The sequence below is a fragment of the Amblyomma americanum genome, chromosome 5, assembly GCF_052857255.1.
Source record: "Amblyomma americanum isolate KBUSLIRL-KWMA chromosome 5, ASM5285725v1, whole genome shotgun sequence".
NCBI lineage: Eukaryota > Metazoa > Arthropoda > Arachnida > Ixodida > Ixodidae > Amblyomma > Amblyomma americanum.
In genome coordinates, this window is record NC_135501.1 from 56,488,126 (window position 1) to 56,506,325 (window position 18,200).

Here is an 18,200-nt window from a genome sequence, read left to right on the forward strand (position 1 = left end):
AGAAGAGGGTAGATAATGGTAAGCTCGCGTACACAAATGTGGGTGGAAGAGCTTGAGAACAGGCAAGCTAAATCACACACTTAATGGATATGTTTAAGAGGTGCAGTGGCGGCTATAAATTTCTACAAATGAATTTTCGTGCCTGACTCGCTGCATTATGTAAGACGTATAGGCGGTGATATATTAGCAAAACACTTTCACGCCGTTCCAACCACATTTGTGTATGCGAGCTTACTAATATCAAACTTCTTGTATACAAAGAAAAATGGCCTCCAATGTAGACGCGATCAATTTTGCTCAGGCCGAAAATTTAATTTGTAAAAAATTATATACACCACTGCACCTCTGATACATATCCACTCAGTGTATTTAGTTTGACTATTTTGCAAGTACAAGAGCTTTAAATTGTTTGCAGTTGGCTTATTTCTTTTTCATAACGACTGCATATCACTGGAATCATTCACAAGTTTTCCTGAAATCTAGAACGCCGTGTCCAATCTGAAGTAGTGTGTACGAAGACCGTAATTAATCCTTGTCACAGTTGGTCTTCTTGATGTATATTTATCAAATTTTCCTCCAGCGAGAATATTGAGTTCGTCAAGAGAATAGTAACACACACCAGCTTGCTATTGGTATAGGCTGGGAGTGCCAGAAAGCCTAATCTAAGGTATGGAAATATAAGAGCTATATTCAGAGTAATGCTCAATGTTATCGAGTGACGCTGAAAAAATATTTTTTTCATATTTACCTCTGCTTTCACAAAAGGTAAAATTGCAACTAGCTATGCGAAGATTCACGAAATGCAGGATCCCGATATTAGGACAGATTTCTCAGTACTAAGACTAGTTTTAGGTGTTTTATTTTTTTTTACTGTGTATCAAAATAATCGAGGTGGTGTAAGAGATGGAGGCCACTTGAAGGCGTATGCAACGGATGCCTCAATAATAATATAAGGTACCAAGTACTTATATGAGTAAAAAGTTCGAGAAATTGGAGATAAGGCAGTGAAATTCGTGGAAGATGACTATCCCCCCTCCCACCCTCTAGTGGTTGCAGCCACTTCATCCAATGATGTTCAACACTACATAATGTGTAGTTTTGTACTGATAGCTACACTACGGTAGCATTTCGAGCCTTTAGCGTGGCGGCGCCGCCACCCCGTGGCTGCGCCACCACGTTGTCACGTGGTTGGTCGAGCGGTGCAGGGCAGCTGCCGGGGCGCGGCGCCCCGGCGAAACCGAGCTGCAACACCTGTGCGCATGCGTCATGTCAAGTGGGGCGAAGATGAAGAAGGAACGCCCAGAGAAACGGAGGGGCGAAAGACTGAATTTGCAATTGAACTGAGCAAGTTTCACTCGGCCAGCTGTAGCTATCGCGTCACTCCATGTTTAACGAGAGCTGAACCACCACCATTTATTTCTTTGGGGTGGGCACGGATGAAGTGGATGCTGTCTTTGTCGCACTAAAAACGAAAAGAGAACTACAATATCATTTCGCTTAAAAAAAATGTATAGAGATTTTTGTAATGTAAGCTATTGTAAAGAGACATAATTCCAGGTATCCACAAATTATTTATCTTTCTTTTGCCTATAAGCAAGCCGAGGATCGTATACCATGTGACCGGAAATCAAACTGGTGCAGATATTTGTCGTAAAATTTGCGGTTATCACTATATGCGCAACGTGGACACCGGAAGCACCCTCCAGAAGGAACTGAGGACGGCTCCACCTTGTGCCTGTGTGGATCCATGCTTCTATTTTTCAAACGTATACTAGCAAGCTTACGCATGCCATGTTATATATAACTCAGCCGTGCAGTGCACGTGTTTACCAACAAAGGCCACGGGAAGATAAGGGTCCTGAACGTTCGCTTGGACTAGCGTTACCCAGACTTCGACTTCCTCGTGATGGGTACTTGCGGTTCATAATTGACACAGAGGATCTACGACGCGAAACTGCACATTCTCTGCCATTTCGGGTAAGGAACGAAACAAGCCCTCTTGCACTAAAGGCACACGGGACATTACTTATCAGCATACGTTGGTCATTCCGAGGTGACTTCCGGTTTTATAACTGTGGCACTAAATATGAAAGACAATGAACAATTTTAGGAGGAAGGAAGAGTGCGCTAAACACATTTTCTACAACGGTATTTGTTTTCATCTGGCAAGTACTCAGCGTGTAGGATTTCGGAGTATTTAAAGTGTCGATGTGATTTAGGCTATGAGTGAGGCCGCAATGAGGCCCCCATAATAATTTAGAGCACCTGGTGTTGTTTACGGTGCGCTCATGTCGCATAGCACGCATGCGTAATTGTATTTTGCCTCCGTCGAAGCAATGCCGTCGCGGCAGAGTCTAATTCGCAGCGTTGGAATAAGCAGCCGTACGCTAAAGACAGTGAGCTACCGCCGCGGGTAAACGGACGTATTGCACGGCTGACTTATCTGCAACAATGTAAATGTGCAAGTTGCTTGCGCAATTTTGAGAACTAGAAGCATAGATCCCCACAGGCACAATGCGCAGCAGATATGATGAACTATGTACTGTTTTCAGACTTCACTGCTTCGCTCGTTCACTACTTGCATAGGTTGGATATTGTCATGGCTTACGGATAATGTTTCGCGTAGATGTGTCTAGTATTTTGAGGGGCGCAGAGCTTTATTAAACTTGCGTTGCCCTGTTAGGGGTGGCTCCTCCCGAAACGTAAACCTCTTCATCATTTTGTTATTTTTAATACAACGACTTTTTCCCCTCGAAATTAATCATGGGTATTGGAAGTCGTCGTTTGGGTAGCGAGGCACCTTTACACTCAAGAGAGTCTGCATTTAATTTTGCAATTAGGAATTCAAAAGTAAGCTCTGAAAGAATCGAACCGGATGGTACAACTTCGGCAATTGACAGGGGCTTTCAGGGGGCGGCTCTAATCGCTGTAGGGTGAAAGCATGAGGGGTCTGTGTTGTTATACACGTGAATATCTCGCAGACCGAGGCCGTGCCTCAAGAAACACAACTGTTGGATACCACGCTCACCAATGAGTACGAAACATGGCTGTTGGCCCACGAAGTAGGCCCTTCGGAGTAGTCGTTCTTTACAGCCCTGATTGTGTGAGTGACCGTAATAAGGATGGTTACAGGGTAATTTCTGAAAAAAAAACAAGAGAAGAACAAGAGAAGAAACGTTATTTCTAATAGCACAAGCTCACGGAATTGCTTTAAGCAAACTCTTTCGTTTTAACAGGTCGCCCACCGTATCTGTCACCTGTGTTTGGCCCACCCCCACTCCAAGTTGCTCAATTCATTTTTGTCCTTGACATCATCGTTTACTGCAGTTTTTCGCTATCTTCCTTATTACTAGATTATCCCTGCCATCCTTGTATTAGTTCCTTGTTTGTCATTTGTGCGAGCAATTAGGATCGCTTTAAAGAGAGACACTAAAACCACCAACCCCGAACGCGGAAAATTAAATGTCTTATTTTAAAGCACTTGCTTTCTTTGGCACTGTTTGTAAATTAGAGGTTGTACACTTACACAAGGCGTTTATTTCGTCAATAGTTCTGCCACACCCCGGCCACCTAAAAGACATTTCACCAGAAAAAGTGGGCTTCCACAGAGAAGCCCCCAAATATACAGCAGTGCTGAAGTGTACATGTTATTGCCATGAGCGGCAATTAACACCTCCGGAAGCCTTACGATGTTATAAACTGCAAACGACTTGTGTTTCGTGAGCTCAGTCTTTTCTAAAATTGACTGAAGTCAAAGCTTAGGAATATTTCGCGCGATGTATATTTAATCAAGTGGGTTTAAACAGCCTAGTAATGCTATCCTCTCCAGAATCGGTTAGCAAACCGGTTAGCGCACGCTCTACCGTGGGATTTGGTTATTTGAGTGCTGTTTGGCCTTTGGGCTCATTAAGCGCTGGTACCAATTTTTGCTGGCCCCGTCTTATCTTTGGTGCAGCCTTCACACCAAGGGCGCCAGAAGTTGCGACGTTTGGAGGATCTAACGAAGTTTAGAGAGACACGCTTCATTTCAGGCCGTCCCCACGAAGCAGGTGTGATCCTTCGTCAGGCGCGCTGCAGTTATGCGATCGTCAAAAAAAAAAATGCGCAGATATCTCTAGTGATCTGAGGACTACAGACGGGCTTCTGCATGCTAAGGTTTCACCGCAAACTTCCATCAGCAGAGTCTTGTTATAGGTAAATAGCTACTGTTCATTAATAAATTAAGCTTATCGCTCGCTAAAGACTATCACGCGTCTCTCAAGCGTCAATGCTTCCGGCTCTAGGGGTGGATTCCGACTGCCAGAACGACGAGCTGCATCCAAGCCGAACGCTAACAAAACGCGCCACAGCGATTTGATTGCTTCCCTGAACGAACATATCCTGACTTCTAGCGTGTCTGCTGCCTACACAAGAAGTACGCTCACAAAGAGACGAAACCCGATTACTCGCGCCTTCTATTCCAGCCGCGGCAGGCATATATACTCAGAAAAGATAAAGAAGCGCCCATGCACGAAAATTTATGTGCATCTTAACGTACCATAGGTGGTTGAAAGTAATAAAAAGTCATCCAGTACCGATTCAGTCATGGACCACAGCTGTTTATCTATAAAAATCCTACAATCAATTCAACATTTCCGATACTCACTTCCTGTTTCTCCTAATAAAAACAAACTGAGCACATATACATTAGGCAATACACTCCTACTTTCATATGACGCCACGAGGTATACAAGCTATTAATTATGGAACGATTCATAACGTTCCTTTCGTCGCATTCCGGATACGAGACCAGAGGCATGAATTTTGCGCTACATTTGTGTGCAGTTTGCTTCAGGGCAACTCAAGAGATTTTATAATTCGATGACATTAAAAGGGCCGAAAGTGTGAAACATTCAGGTAGAACCTGCGAAAGCGTTTGGCTCTAGCATTTCATCATCATCATCATCAGCCTGTCTACACCCACTGCAGGGCAAATGCCTCTCTGTCTCTCGAATTAACCCTGTCCTTTGCCAGCTGCGTCCACCCTATGCCTGCAAACTTCCTAATTTCGTCCGCCCACCTATCCTTCTGCCACCCCCTGCTATGCTTGCCTTCTCTTGCTATCCACTCCGTTACCCTTAAGGACAAGCGGTTATCTTGCCTTCGCATCACATGCCCTGCTCAAGCCCATTTCTTCCTCTTGATTTCGACTAGGATGGCAATTACACGCGTTTGTTCCCTCAAGCAGTCTGCCAGCGTCAGGTTTCATAACGTTACACCTATCATTTTTATCTCCATGGTTCGCTGCGTGGTCCTTAACTTAAGCTGAACCCTTTCCGTTATCCTCCACATTTGTGCCTTGTAGGTGAGTGCCGGTAAGATGCAGCAGTTGCACACTTTTCTCTTTAGGGGTATTGGTGAAGTGTCGTTCATGATCTGAGAGAACCTGCCGTGTGCGCTCCACCCCATTCTCATCCTTCTAGTTATTTCCCTCTCATGATCCGGATCAGCTGTCACTACCTGCCCTAAGTAGACGTGTTCCTAGAAGCTTCATACATTCGAATTCCTGAAAAACTGGGAATTCTAAAAAATCACTTGAGCTTCCGTTACGCTTCAAGTGGTGTAAGAGGAATGGTTTGGATTGGTTTGGTTTATGGGGGTTTAACGTCCCAAAACGACTCAGGCTATGAGAGACGCCGTAGTGAAGGGCTCCGGAAATTTCGACCACCTGGGGTTCTTTAACGTGCACTGACATCGCACAGTACACGGGCCTCAAGAATTTCGCCTCCATCGAAATGCGACCGCCGCGGCCGGGATTCAACACGCGTCTTTCGGGCCGGCAGCCGAGCGCCATAACAACTCAGCCACCGCGGCGGCTCAGAGGAAAGGGATGATCAAATAACAAGTAGCCGAAGCAAATCGTAGCATGACATTGACTAGGGGCAGGCAGCTGAATGATATGCGGTTACGACGAGCGGTTAGACCTGGCGTAGTATTCCTTTCGCGATAAAAAGCTTTTTTTCTTCTTCAAAAGAACGCTGCTATTGGTTTTTAAGAACGTTAGCACTTACTCATCACGTTTCGAGATTTTGTGGGCTTTGCTACAAACTTTGAGCACAGCGCCATCTGTGGCAGCAACTACTCATTACGTTTCGAGACTTCGTGAAGTTTCCTACCAGCCTGAGATCAAAGCGCCATCTGTGGCAGCCACTAGAAAACGCGCATCTCGTATTGAGACTTGGCGGAAAATCTTAAAGCGCCGACCAATCGTTAAAAAGATAACGTTTCGGCCCCGGCTTACGGGGGCCTTGTAAGCCGGGGCCGAAACGTCATCTTTTTAACGATTGGTCGGCGCTTGAAGATTTTCCGCCATGAACGTACCCGACCAGACGGGTTTCCGTCGAACCCTGGATTTTTCGTATTGAGACTTGTAGCGCCATCTGTAATAGCATTGTAGAAACAACCACCTGCCGCGTGCCATTGATGACGTCGCGCTCCAATACGGGTGGATAGAGGTGGAACTATGTGAGTATGACGTCAGCGGGCGAAATGGCAGCATAGTTTCGGTTTCTCGAATCCATGATGGCGGCCATTAAAATTTGTTGTGTCCTCTCATCTCTTTCCCCCCTCACCAAAAACATTCTATAACGGGTAGGAAAACTGTCCCGCTACGGACGGCTATACAGGTATGCATTCGTTCCGCTATATATATATACTACAACACAGGGGCACCCACCCATCCGGGGAAAGTTGTGTATCGAATTTGGTAGGCAAATATAGCCCTATGGGTTGTAAAATAAAACCGCAGTTAAATAATAGGTAAACATTGTATAGATGCATTACTAGTTGAAGCGTTACCATATCGCACCTGAAACCGAATTCTAGGCCTACCTTGACCCCCCAAACGAAGCAAATTCCGTTTGGGACGTTATTGAGGGGGTGCAACTAAACAATGGGTAGACGTGCATCGTAATTTCTCTGGTAGATTGCGCTAGACTGCGATTATTTCGCTAGTCGGCGTGCGTGCACGCGTAGCTGAGCATGGTGGCAATCCTCTCCGTTTCAAAGGGTCTTACATTCCGTTTGTCGAGACGAGCGGCGCGTTATTTTTCGCTCTCTTCAGCTAGTAAACCAAACAGCTAACGCTAGTTACTTCGTCTTCCAGATGGTGGCGTCCTGTCTCAAACAAACCTCAAAAGTTAGGAAAGTGGCGCGTCTTTTCGTGTGGCGTGATCCCGAAGCAATTGTTCATGCTGGTTTTGGTTGAGGCTTAACGCTTACGCATTGGCTTCATACGTACATACGTCCTGCATGGCACCACTGAAGGACTAGTTTCAACATGTTCACGCATCGCGCTGTGTGTTTGATTGTTTTTTGTTTTAATCCAACTGGCAGGAAATATTGCTTAAGCCCAAATGCTAGCGACTACTCCTGCTTCTATGCGATGTTTGTAGTAGCCAAAAATGAGAAGGTCTCACTTTTGAATGTAACTCAAGATATTCCTGGTCTTGCTTGACTCGCTTCTTTTCTTCACCTGGAATCCCAACGCCATGTGTACGGTGCTGCCACTTCCCAGCGCGGTTTGCGTTTTTTTAGCCTCCTGCAAAATAAGCGCATAAGCTGTCGGCAACATTGTCCCGAGAAAAGAAAATTGTGATTGCCCTTAAGTCTTCTTAAGAGCGAAAATGCGAAAGCCTTTCCCTGTCCTCTCTTTCTCCCGCCATTGTTCGTTTTAATCCTAGAGTTTTTCATATCTGTTTTATTTATATTTATGGTTTTTATACGTTTTTTATTTCATTTATTTTTATTTCCAGAATGTTTATTTTTGGCTGTTTATGTTCTTTATATACTTTTTCATTTTTATTTTATTTTTGGGTTTTGTTACATATATGTTGCTTATGAATAGATGTTTAAAAAATTTTCCCATTTTACTTTATTTACCATACTATTTATGATTGACAGTTCGGGCGGGCAACATCCGTCTGCAACTTCTGTCCACATCACGCCGGCTGGCCGCGCAACAGGCACAAATAACTGCACACGCCGAGGAGCTACACCCCGCTAACTGTGGTGAGGTGTGCAACAGCGTAGCCGGTAAACTCTCTACGAAGAACGCATGGCAACTCCTGCGGCACCTCATAGACACTACACACTCATGCACAGCCTCACAACATCACATTACACGCCTCATGCATAATTCCATAGTCTCAACGGACAACCTTTTGGACGAACGCCGGACTACACACACTGCACCCGGCATGTCCTCCCATCTTTCGCCCTACACAGGAGCCAAGAATGAGGTTCTGGACGCCGACCCCACGGAACAAGAGGTCTGCATGGCCCTCCAAAACCTCCGCACAAGTTCTGCACGAGGAGAAGGCAGAATCACCAACCCTATGTCCCGTAACCTAGATGATCAGTCGATCACACAGAGTGCAGAATATTGTAACCACTGTTGGAGATAGGGCACCCTTCCAAAGCCCTGGTGCCACGCCAATATCTTCATCCCCATCATCCCCAACATCGTGCAACGGGGAACTTCTCGAGCATGTTGCCTTAAACAGACTATACCAGCAGAGCATGGTAGGCATCCACCCGCGTCTCTCTGCCCAAGATGTCATGCTTCAATTGACGCATGACATCTTTTACCCTCTCATCGTCGCGTATACTAAAGCCGGCCCTGGACTTATCCAAGGCCTTTGATCACGTAGAACACCAGGCTATTATGGCGGCTCTCTTCACCTCAATGTAGGCGTCCGCATGTGCGCCTACAAACAAGCTTTCCTCTTGGGATGCACGGCTGAGGTTCACAAGGGCCCCCATGCGTCCCCTCCCTACACCCTTAGAGGAGTGGGCACCCCGCAGGATTCTGTACTCTCCCAATTCCTGTTCAATGCCACACTCATTCCCATAGCAAGCGTTCTTCACAATATACCTCACCTTCTACAAACCCTCTATGCGGACGAAATCACTCTGTGAGCCACCGACGGCAGTGATAGCGCCATAGAGGAAACCTTACAAACCACTACAAGCAAAATACAACACCGCGCACACAGCATAGGTCTCCTGTTCTCCTGTAAAGTCCCCGCTCCAATTCATATGCCACTCACCACGTACCCCTCCCACAGCCAACATCAGAGTTACTCTGGGCGGACGCCCTGTCCCGGAAGTTGACGCACTCCGCATACTGGGCCCTCACATCCAGAAAAACGGGTGGAACACTTTCATTATCATGAAACTCAAGCGGATGACAGAAGCGCTCTCGCACCTCATGCACGGAATTGCCAGCTAACACTGCAGCATGAAGGAGCACGATTTGTGCCGTCTCATGAGTTTATCCGCAGTCGCTTCTTCTACGCAGTCCCGTACCTCCGACTCAGACAAGAAATCGCCACACTAGATGCTCTGCTCCGTAAAGCTTACAAGATAGCCCTGCACGATCCCCCTAGCACCCATATAACTAAACCTCTCCAGCTTGGCCTCCGCAGCACTGTACACGAACTCATAGAGGCCCACAGAACAGCGCAATACATTCGCCTACCTCAACCTTTTGCAGCACGTCACATACTGGAGACCCTCCACATTCGCATACCAGTAGCCGACCCCACACTACTGCCAATCCCCCACCCCATACACACAGCTCCTAGTAAAACCTCTCCTTCAGAGCACCCATGCCACCTATCACTGGGCCTGCCGCATAGCCTGTGCAAAGCTCTCCACAAAGACTACTGTTTGGAAGTCGACGCCGGCCGTATGCGTGGACGCAGCCTGCACGGGTGAAGACGCGACAATTGCAGTCGTTGTCTACGCTCTCCAACCCACCCATCTCCACTTCTCACTTTCCAGCCACATACACCCCGGAATCCTCGGAAGAGGCGGCAATCGCTCTTGCTCTTACACACACTCATGCCCAGTATGTCCTTACCGACTCAAAAACTGCACTCCTAATTTTTCACGAGTCTGAGTCCATGAAAGACAAATTTCCGCATCCTCAGCTCGCCCCCCATAAACGCGCCCCGCCATGCGGAGCTAATCTGGGTGTCTGCGCACTCTGGGAACCCTGGCAACGAGGCCGCCAATGAGCACGCCCGAGGTCTTATCAATCCGGTGGCGGCGGAGTTGGAGCCAGCCTCTGCCGGGAGCGCATGCACTCTTTCAGTGAACTGACCCAGTCATATCGTGCCAAACGCCAGCTATACCCCCACTCCATCATTGCCTTGACAATTATCGCCAAATATTATGATGCCGCCTCCAGACTTGTACCCTTACCTCCCCTTATTTCCTTTCCCGCATCCACACGGGAGCATACACCCCCTCCTGTACACAGTGCACTCACCGCCACGCTACTCTTACCCACGTTCCCCTTGAATTCCCTTAAGGACCCGCCCCCGCGGGGCCTGAAGCTCCTGATCACTTGGGAGGTATGGGAGATCCTACAGCACTCGACGGACCTGGCCAGGAAGAAGATCGGGACTGACCGGGCCGCCCACGTCGTGGTACTGTATGAACTAATGAAAGTATAGCGCAGTGTGGTCATGCAGGGACCCAGGTACCTACGTTTTCCAAATCCCATGGTCAATAAATTTATTTGTCTCTCTCTGTAATGTGCCAAGAAAGGCTTACACCTTCAAAAAAACAGGCGAGCTGTTTCGTTGTTTCAACAAGTCTCTCATGCTCGCAGTGTCGCCACGTTAAGATCATCCTCTTCTCATCCATGGAGTGTAAATGACCATTTTAATTCCGCAGGGCAACAGGGGGCGTTACAAACGTCAGTACAGATGGGCCGTCGGAGGCACCAAGACGGCAATCGTGCTAAAGACAGCGGTACGCGTTTCTGTTCCCGTTCCTGACGCATCTTAACCAAATGCGCTCTAAAAGAAGACAGTGATCATGCAAATATTTTATTAGGTTTTAATAGTGCTTTTACAACGAAAAATAATTAGCCGGCTCTAAAGAAAAACTGAAAGCAACTAAAGAGCGAATACGGAAGAAAATAGAAGCGTCTCTTAGCTCACTGGATAGCGCTAGATGACTACTAAGCCCGACCGGCGTGACTAAGACGTTCAAGGAAACGGCCGCGCATAAAGCAAGTGAAAGGGCAGAGATTCCAAAGATTATGTGACAGAAGGGCGCCGTTCATGAGCGCGTATCGTGGGTTTTGTCTACAACTGGTGCTTCTTTGAAAAAAAAATTGGACGGAACACTAGAGCTCCGCCTGAAGGATATGACGGGATAGCGCAATGCGTTAATTCCCATGTATGCAGGAGGTAATTTTATACTTTACATTCACATAACCCTGGAAGTCCTCAAATCCCTCCGGGCGCACTGTTACAGCACTTAAGCGATGCGCACCTGTAATTGCAGGTGCTCCCAGCGGTGGGCGTTGTGTGGCAAAGGTTGCTCTTCCCTAGCTACTAATCAGTAATTAAACTGTAGCCTGCCTCGGTGGGCAGTTTGCTCAATCTCCGGTGGACAGGTTGCGATGACGCCGCAAGGTCACGAGACCAAGGTGGCCCACCTTGCTGCTAGCTTGCTTTCTCGGCATCACCTGCCACAGCCATGCTCGAGCTTTTTTTTCTCACAACGCGAACGACGCCGACACCCCCTGGATTTTCTGGGTAACGGGGCATTTTACGCAATCGCGGTAAAAAAAATGAAACTTCATCTGTAAACACTCTGTACATTTCACATATGTTGTTATGATATAGTCCCTTCCTCATGTTCCAGTTTTGTTAGCGTCCAGCAGCTCCTACGGTTTAACGGAGACAATAAGGAGAGAGTCCAAGATGTTCGCTGCCTTCCGAGTCCGAGCGTTGGACATATAAGGACAGGAGTTCACATTCAGACGCAGCAATAAGGTGTAAAATGAAAGTGAACCGCGACATAAGTACATTTCTGCTCTTCTGTTCATCGAACAGTTTTGAAGTCTTGTTTGAGCCAAATATAGCGAGGGAAATCGGGTTGGCATTAATAAAACTGTGCAACAACGAGCTCCACAAAAACGCACAGTGAGTATTTCCTACGCGAATGCGTCTCACATAACTTGTACCGCAAGCGATAGTGACTTTAGGCAGTGGCAAGCTCTCACCGGAGTGACCAGACCAGCATCACAGTACATTCGCTGCCACCCTGATAAAGACGCGCAAAGGCTGCTGGTATAATCGAAAAAGAAAAGACCACGGATGCCGCCATTTCCGTCCTTTGATATTTAATAAGAAATCTAGAGGTTTTTGGTTCGCTTTCAAACAGCCGCTATTTCAATGGAAACCTAGAAAAAGCAAGAGGGAGGCAGCCGCGGTGGCTGAGTGGTTACGGCGTTCGGCTGCTGACCCGGAAGACGCGGGTTCAATACCGCCGAAATTCTGGAGGCCCGTGTACTGCGTAATATCAGTGCACTTTAAAGAATCCTACGTGTTCGAAATTTCCGGAGCCATTTACGGCGTCCCTCACAGCCTCAGTCGCTTTGGGACGTTAAAGCACCATAAACTATAAACCATAAAAGGGAAGAGCGAAAACACTAATTATCAAACATCTATTTGCCGGAAGACTTTCTAAAATTTTTCGCCTGACGCGTTTCTGACCCTAATGAAGCAATAGTCACAGAACCTACAAGTGGGCTAAATGGCACACGCAAGCTTTGAATGTTGCTGATAATCGATGATGGGAAGAAATGTTCCCAGCGTCGGCATGCGCGCGGAGTTGGCCTCTTACACTAGTTTATTCTTTCGGGTATATAGACGAGAAGGACCCTCTCTTTTTTTGTTTTCCTTTAAAAATAATTACACGCATGACATCACTACTTCGTGCTGAGCAAAATCAATGATATTTTAAAATTTTTACCGAACGAAAATACTAGCCTAGCAAAAAAGCCTAAACTATGGTTATCGGGTACGACACGAGGAACTACCAGTGGCTATCCAGCGGACAAGACTGGTTGGTGTGCAGAAAGGAATAGAAAATGATTGCCACAATTTACATTCCCATCAGCCCCTTCAAACAACGCTCGTGGTGCTCTGCTAATTTCAGGACCTGAAAAGCCGTAAGATCTCGACAAATTAAGGGAAAGTAACGAAAACTTGACCTAATAATCGTTGTGTCGTTGTTACGAAATCCGTCAGGTGATTACGAAGCCAATATGTTTACCACCTTTTGGTGCTCTGAAACTTGCGGCTTCACTTAAATGAACGAGCGCGAGTGACTCTGGAAGCTCGTGCTTGCTTTGCGCATCTGTCGGTGTCGCGCTAAGGCTTTAATTAAAAGCATGCTGGAGGCACGCTTCGCTTTCACGCGCCTTGGAAACCACCGCCTCATTATGTACATGCTACATCGACCGAAACCCATTTGCCAGTCGACCACTACCTGGCCGCTGAAGCAGTCTGGCAAGTAAGAGAGACCAACGTATCGCAGTCGGCGAGTAAATCTTTAAATAATGAAGCTCCTGTATTCGCGGATAAGGCCACACGCCTTTTGCCCACAAATATTTTATGGCTTATCCCGGCTGTGTTCATGCCATAGGTGACATAGAGTAATTCTTTGGACGAGCTTCTCTGCGTGTAACAGGTCTGATTATGCTCGGTTTGTGGCCCCATTACGCTAGACTACATTGAAATTTAGGTGACCCATTAATATTTAACCCTCAAAAGCAGCGATCATTCGCTTGCACTCCGACCATCGCTAGTGCAGTGGTAAGGCCTCAAAACGTGTATCGGCCGTAGCGTGCCTATGCCCGCGACGCAATTTGACCGTCGGCTTTTGTCGCGTCCTTAAAGAACGCCGTAGGTAAAACCTGGTTGCGCCACTGTGAGGACCCGTCACACACCTCCCATGGGTGGCGCACGATCGATAGCTTTGCAACCAGTTCTACTCTTTTAAAGCCACCGATGTTACGGCGTATTTAGTTTTGTCATAAATGAAATAAGAAAAAATATCGCGCAGCATGGTTAACACTGCGTAACGCTAGATTCACCGACTGCTCCTTGCGGAGCTGTACCACATCGCTTCTTCGTTATCAATTCTCTTCTTCGAAAGCAGAGTGTGCTTAACGTCAGCAGGCTGTCAGTCGTCAATTGAAGTGTTCGAACCACTCGATGTGACACGTTTTCGTGGCGCTTTGCAGTGAAGTTCTGTTGTACATCACGGAATTCCGACTAATCAGCGTCTCGCGTTGGGCTGACTTCATGAGTGACGCTACTGCTTGTTTATTAATCAGTGTGGCGCTGTGTTACGCCTGCGTCGAAGAACGGCAAACGCGCCCTTAACAGCTACCTCTGCAAAATTCTACAGAACATTTAAAAGGATGGCGTTCGAGGCCAGGTTCTCCAGAAAATCAGGCGTCGGCATGGTGAGCTAGAATTCACGAGCATACTCCGGCAGGTGGTGCCCAGAGAGCAACTTAGGAGGCAGGTGGGCCAGCTTGGTCACGTCACCTTGCAGCGTCATCACAACCTGGCAACCAGATAGTGCCAGGTAAATTAATGATTGTTCGCTAGGGAAGGGCAACCTGGGCCGCACAAGGCCCACAACCGGGAGCACCTGCCATCGCGGGGCAGCGACGCATCGCTTAACCGCTGCATCACTGCACCTGGATGGGCATGAGGACTCCCAAGGATCTATGAATGTAGAATAGAGAAAGACCTTTTGCGTATACGGGAATTAACCCGAAACGCTGTCGCGTCATGCCTATAAGGTGGAGCTTAAGTGTTCCCTCACATTTTTACCTGCTTGTCGGGGCAATGAACAGATGGACGGTACTAACAACCTATGATTATAAAGCCTACTCTTGTGTTCATCTACGCCTAATTATCCCAGCTGTGCTCCTACGAGCGCCCATTACATGGGGGTTATTAGGCTCCGTTAACTTGTATCATATTCCTCGTGTCCTGCACGTTAAGTGAGATGTTCACCTACGCATAATAAAGATAACGTTCAAAACCGCTTCTAACAAAGCATTCCTCACTGACCTTGATGAAATTAAGTTTGTAGTTATAGGAGGTGAGGTTGCTGGCAGTGTCCCAGGCGTGGAGGATGCCGAAGTGGCGGACGCCGCGGTTCCACAGATGGCTCAGTCTCGACACCTGAGCGGCGGCGTCCTGAGCGTACCTGCGCATATATATTTAAAAAAGGGTTCCCGTACCTCAGTAGCTGCAGGATACTGACATTCTGGACTGAAGAGAGGACATTAAACCACTCCTGGCAGGCATACCGAAAAATTTTGGATAAGAGCATTTTTGAACTGGAAGGTGTTATTAAGTGAATTTTTTCACATTATTTAAGATTTCACTTTAACGCTCAACATATCCGCAGATCTCTCATCGACGTTTTTGCCATCGTCATAAGCGTTCCCCGTTGGTTTTCTACAGCAGTCTCAACTGCTCGATGCGAGCGATGGAAACAGTAAAAAGAAAGATTTCGCTACATATCGGAAGAATGGACCTTCAATATTTCTATATCGGAACCACCTAGCTTTGCAATATTCAAAATAATTGTGCAAGAATTTTGGCCATGCAAGCATACGTGCAGGCTACGGCGGGCCCAAAAGTGTGACGGTTCCCGCACACGAAACAGCTTCATGAAATGTCCCGTATCGGGACCCTTGAGTTGCAAACAAATAAAAAACCGGTTAGCAAGATCCGTACATCCTCAGAGAGATCGAAATCACAGGTCTCTAGTAGTCGAGGAAGGTTGGGGTGACGGAACTTGCTTGGCGAATGGAAACCCGGATACCTCCCTTGTTATAGGTAGGCCTAGCTTGGAGACCCCGGCAATTGTTCTGCAGTTTCGAAGCTCGTTTGGAAGCCGAGTGCCAGATTAGGCTCTACGGAGGCCTGTAAAAGAGCTCGACTCTATTGGAAACACTTTCCCATTCCACATTACTCCAAACCTCAACCCACTCCCAGCATCCTCATCAAAATTCATATCTTCTCAACCTTTCAAGGCCACATCTCAAGGTAGAGCCCTGGACCCACTAGCCTGCTGATGCTTCGCTTAAATTAAGTTGATGTAGGAATATAGCATTTTCCCGCCTTCTCGAGTGTCAAACCCTATTTGGCTGTAAGGGCATTCTCATTTATATTTATTGCTTTGTTAAGGCCGTCGGGTGTCACCAGTTCACGTAGGGACACATTATTTTGCAATTTTTTTTGTTAGCCCCAGTACTCAATGTCTGTATCTGCGAGTGTAAAACGATAAACTGTAGGCCGGATAAGATAGCAGGAATCCATGTAGGGCGCTGGAGCGCTGCCGCCAGGAAATTCAGCTTTCTGAGTACAATGACCGGAAGTCAAAGCTTCTGAAGAGCCTCTTTGCTTCACCATCATCATTATCAGCCACCGCCATACCACGTCCGCTGCTGGTCAAAGACGGCCCTCTGAGTGGTCTTAAATTATCCCTGGTGTAGTCAGCTGCGGCAAATCTACCTCTTAAAACCTACTAATCTGATCAGCATATCTGACATTCGCCCACTGTTACGTTCGCCCCTCTTCCATACAAGGGTACTGTATTTCTGTAAATATTTGCGCGAAACCAAACATTGGTCAACGCTGGAATACAGGCGTTTCGAGTGAACTGGAGAGAAGGGCATTGGGTGCCTTGCCGAATTTAGGTCCGTTCGAAATGGAGGGATGGAAGCTGGACACTTAAAAGCTCGCGCACAGTGCTCTGCGAAAGTTCTCCAGCATAATATTGCAAGCTTATCTATGGAAGCCAGCCCTTAACTCATTGTATTCACGCCGGCGCCTGCGTTAACTTTGACGAATACTTCCTTCCCATACAAAAGATGACAAGCCGTCAGGCAGGTGCATCGTCGAATGTCAGATATCCAAAATGAACGCGGGTTGAAGCAGGTCACCACTACCACGACGTAGCACTACCACATGTTTCTTTGCTTACGATTATTCCTGCCAAGATGCACACGGATGTTCCCGTTTTCAATTACTGGAGGACAGCGCACGCAGACTACGTTCCGGCGCGGTACTTCTTTATTGGTGTTGCTGTACCTAAAACACGCATGCAACGCCATTTCTTGAGCCGAACCACTCTCCCTGTAGACCGCTCGCGTCTGTTTGTACCTCGCACTGCACGCAGTGTTTAGCAGTGCATTATTTTGAGCTACTTGGTTGTAACGAGACATAATTGATTTTTTGACCGTGTCTTTGCCAGTATTTTAATCGCTCCTCATGTTACTTCGCGAGTATCTTATCCTTGTTCACTCTCTTTTTCTACCGGTTTTGTGTAATCCGGTGCGGTTTATATTGTGCTTTTTTGAAAAATATACTGAGTTGGTAGTTGCCGCTTGTCCCGTCTCTGTGTGTTATTCCTCTTCGTCTTCGCGCCAGTTATCATTGCGCATTTATGTGTCACCCAATTCTCTTTGACACAGCTGTAATTACAGACATTCAAGGTCATTCTGTTCCCAGGTTGAACATTGCATATGGCTGCAGGCAAGTTCTAAACGCTGCGCTTTAACAAGGCGGGATGAATTTGACGCACCTTTTTTTGAAGTGGTGAGCATGTAATGGGGATAAAAATGTCAGGAAAGGAAGAACGGAATGGGAATAACACAAGGGTCCCCAGGAAAAGTAGAGGACTTGAGGCAGCTGACGTCACCCACTTGGGCACGATTATTGAACACAGGAGTAACAGCGTAAGTGACGGTGGCACGGCACTTTGTGTTGTTCACTGCGTTCTATCGGCCCACATCTCTGCTAGAGGACTTAACTCATGCATTATATCGGTTCTACTCTGCAATGAGATATTACACGATGTTAGAACCAGTCGTTAATTATAGTTTTCTGGGTAGCGCTTCATGCTATATATATATTTATGTACTTTGGAACAAAAAACGGCGCTATGTTCATTGCTTGAGGAATGCAGTTGTGAATAAAAAAAACTTGCATTGGAAAAAAACACTTCTGCAATTGTCTTTTGTTTTTCGGCAAGCGCTCCCGGCTAGCAGTTCATAGCTGGGCATCCTCGTGTTGCATGTTTATCTTTGAATTACAAAATATTTCACATACCAAATAAACTGCGAAGTTTAAAAGTACGCCAAAACTTCTCACTTTGGCTTCTAAACGAAGCCAATTATAGTTACTTTGAAACTGAATTTCTTCGGTAAGACACCCAAAGCACTTTAAACTGAACAATCTCGCACGCGCTGCCAGTTTACAGAACACCTGAAACAAAGAAAAAAACAGTTGGGCCCTTTGCAGCACTCATATCAAGTG

General features: G+C 46.8%; 1 protein-coding gene across 1 annotated transcript in view; it reads right to left on the reverse strand.

Moving 5' to 3' along the window:
• The window catches only part of LOC144132460 (uncharacterized), a 113,030-nt gene that overhangs the window by 11,629 nt on the left and 83,201 nt on the right, over positions 1-18,200 (reverse strand). Inside the window, exons 8-10 of the mRNA XM_077664879.1 lie at positions 14,940-15,078; positions 7,458-7,579; positions 3,029-3,140 (exon numbers count right to left, since the gene is read on the reverse strand). Coding sequence (XP_077521005.1) covers positions 3,029-3,140; positions 7,458-7,579; positions 14,940-15,078 — 373 coding nt within the window. The remainder of the gene's footprint in view (positions 1-3,028; positions 3,141-7,457; positions 7,580-14,939; positions 15,079-18,200) is intronic.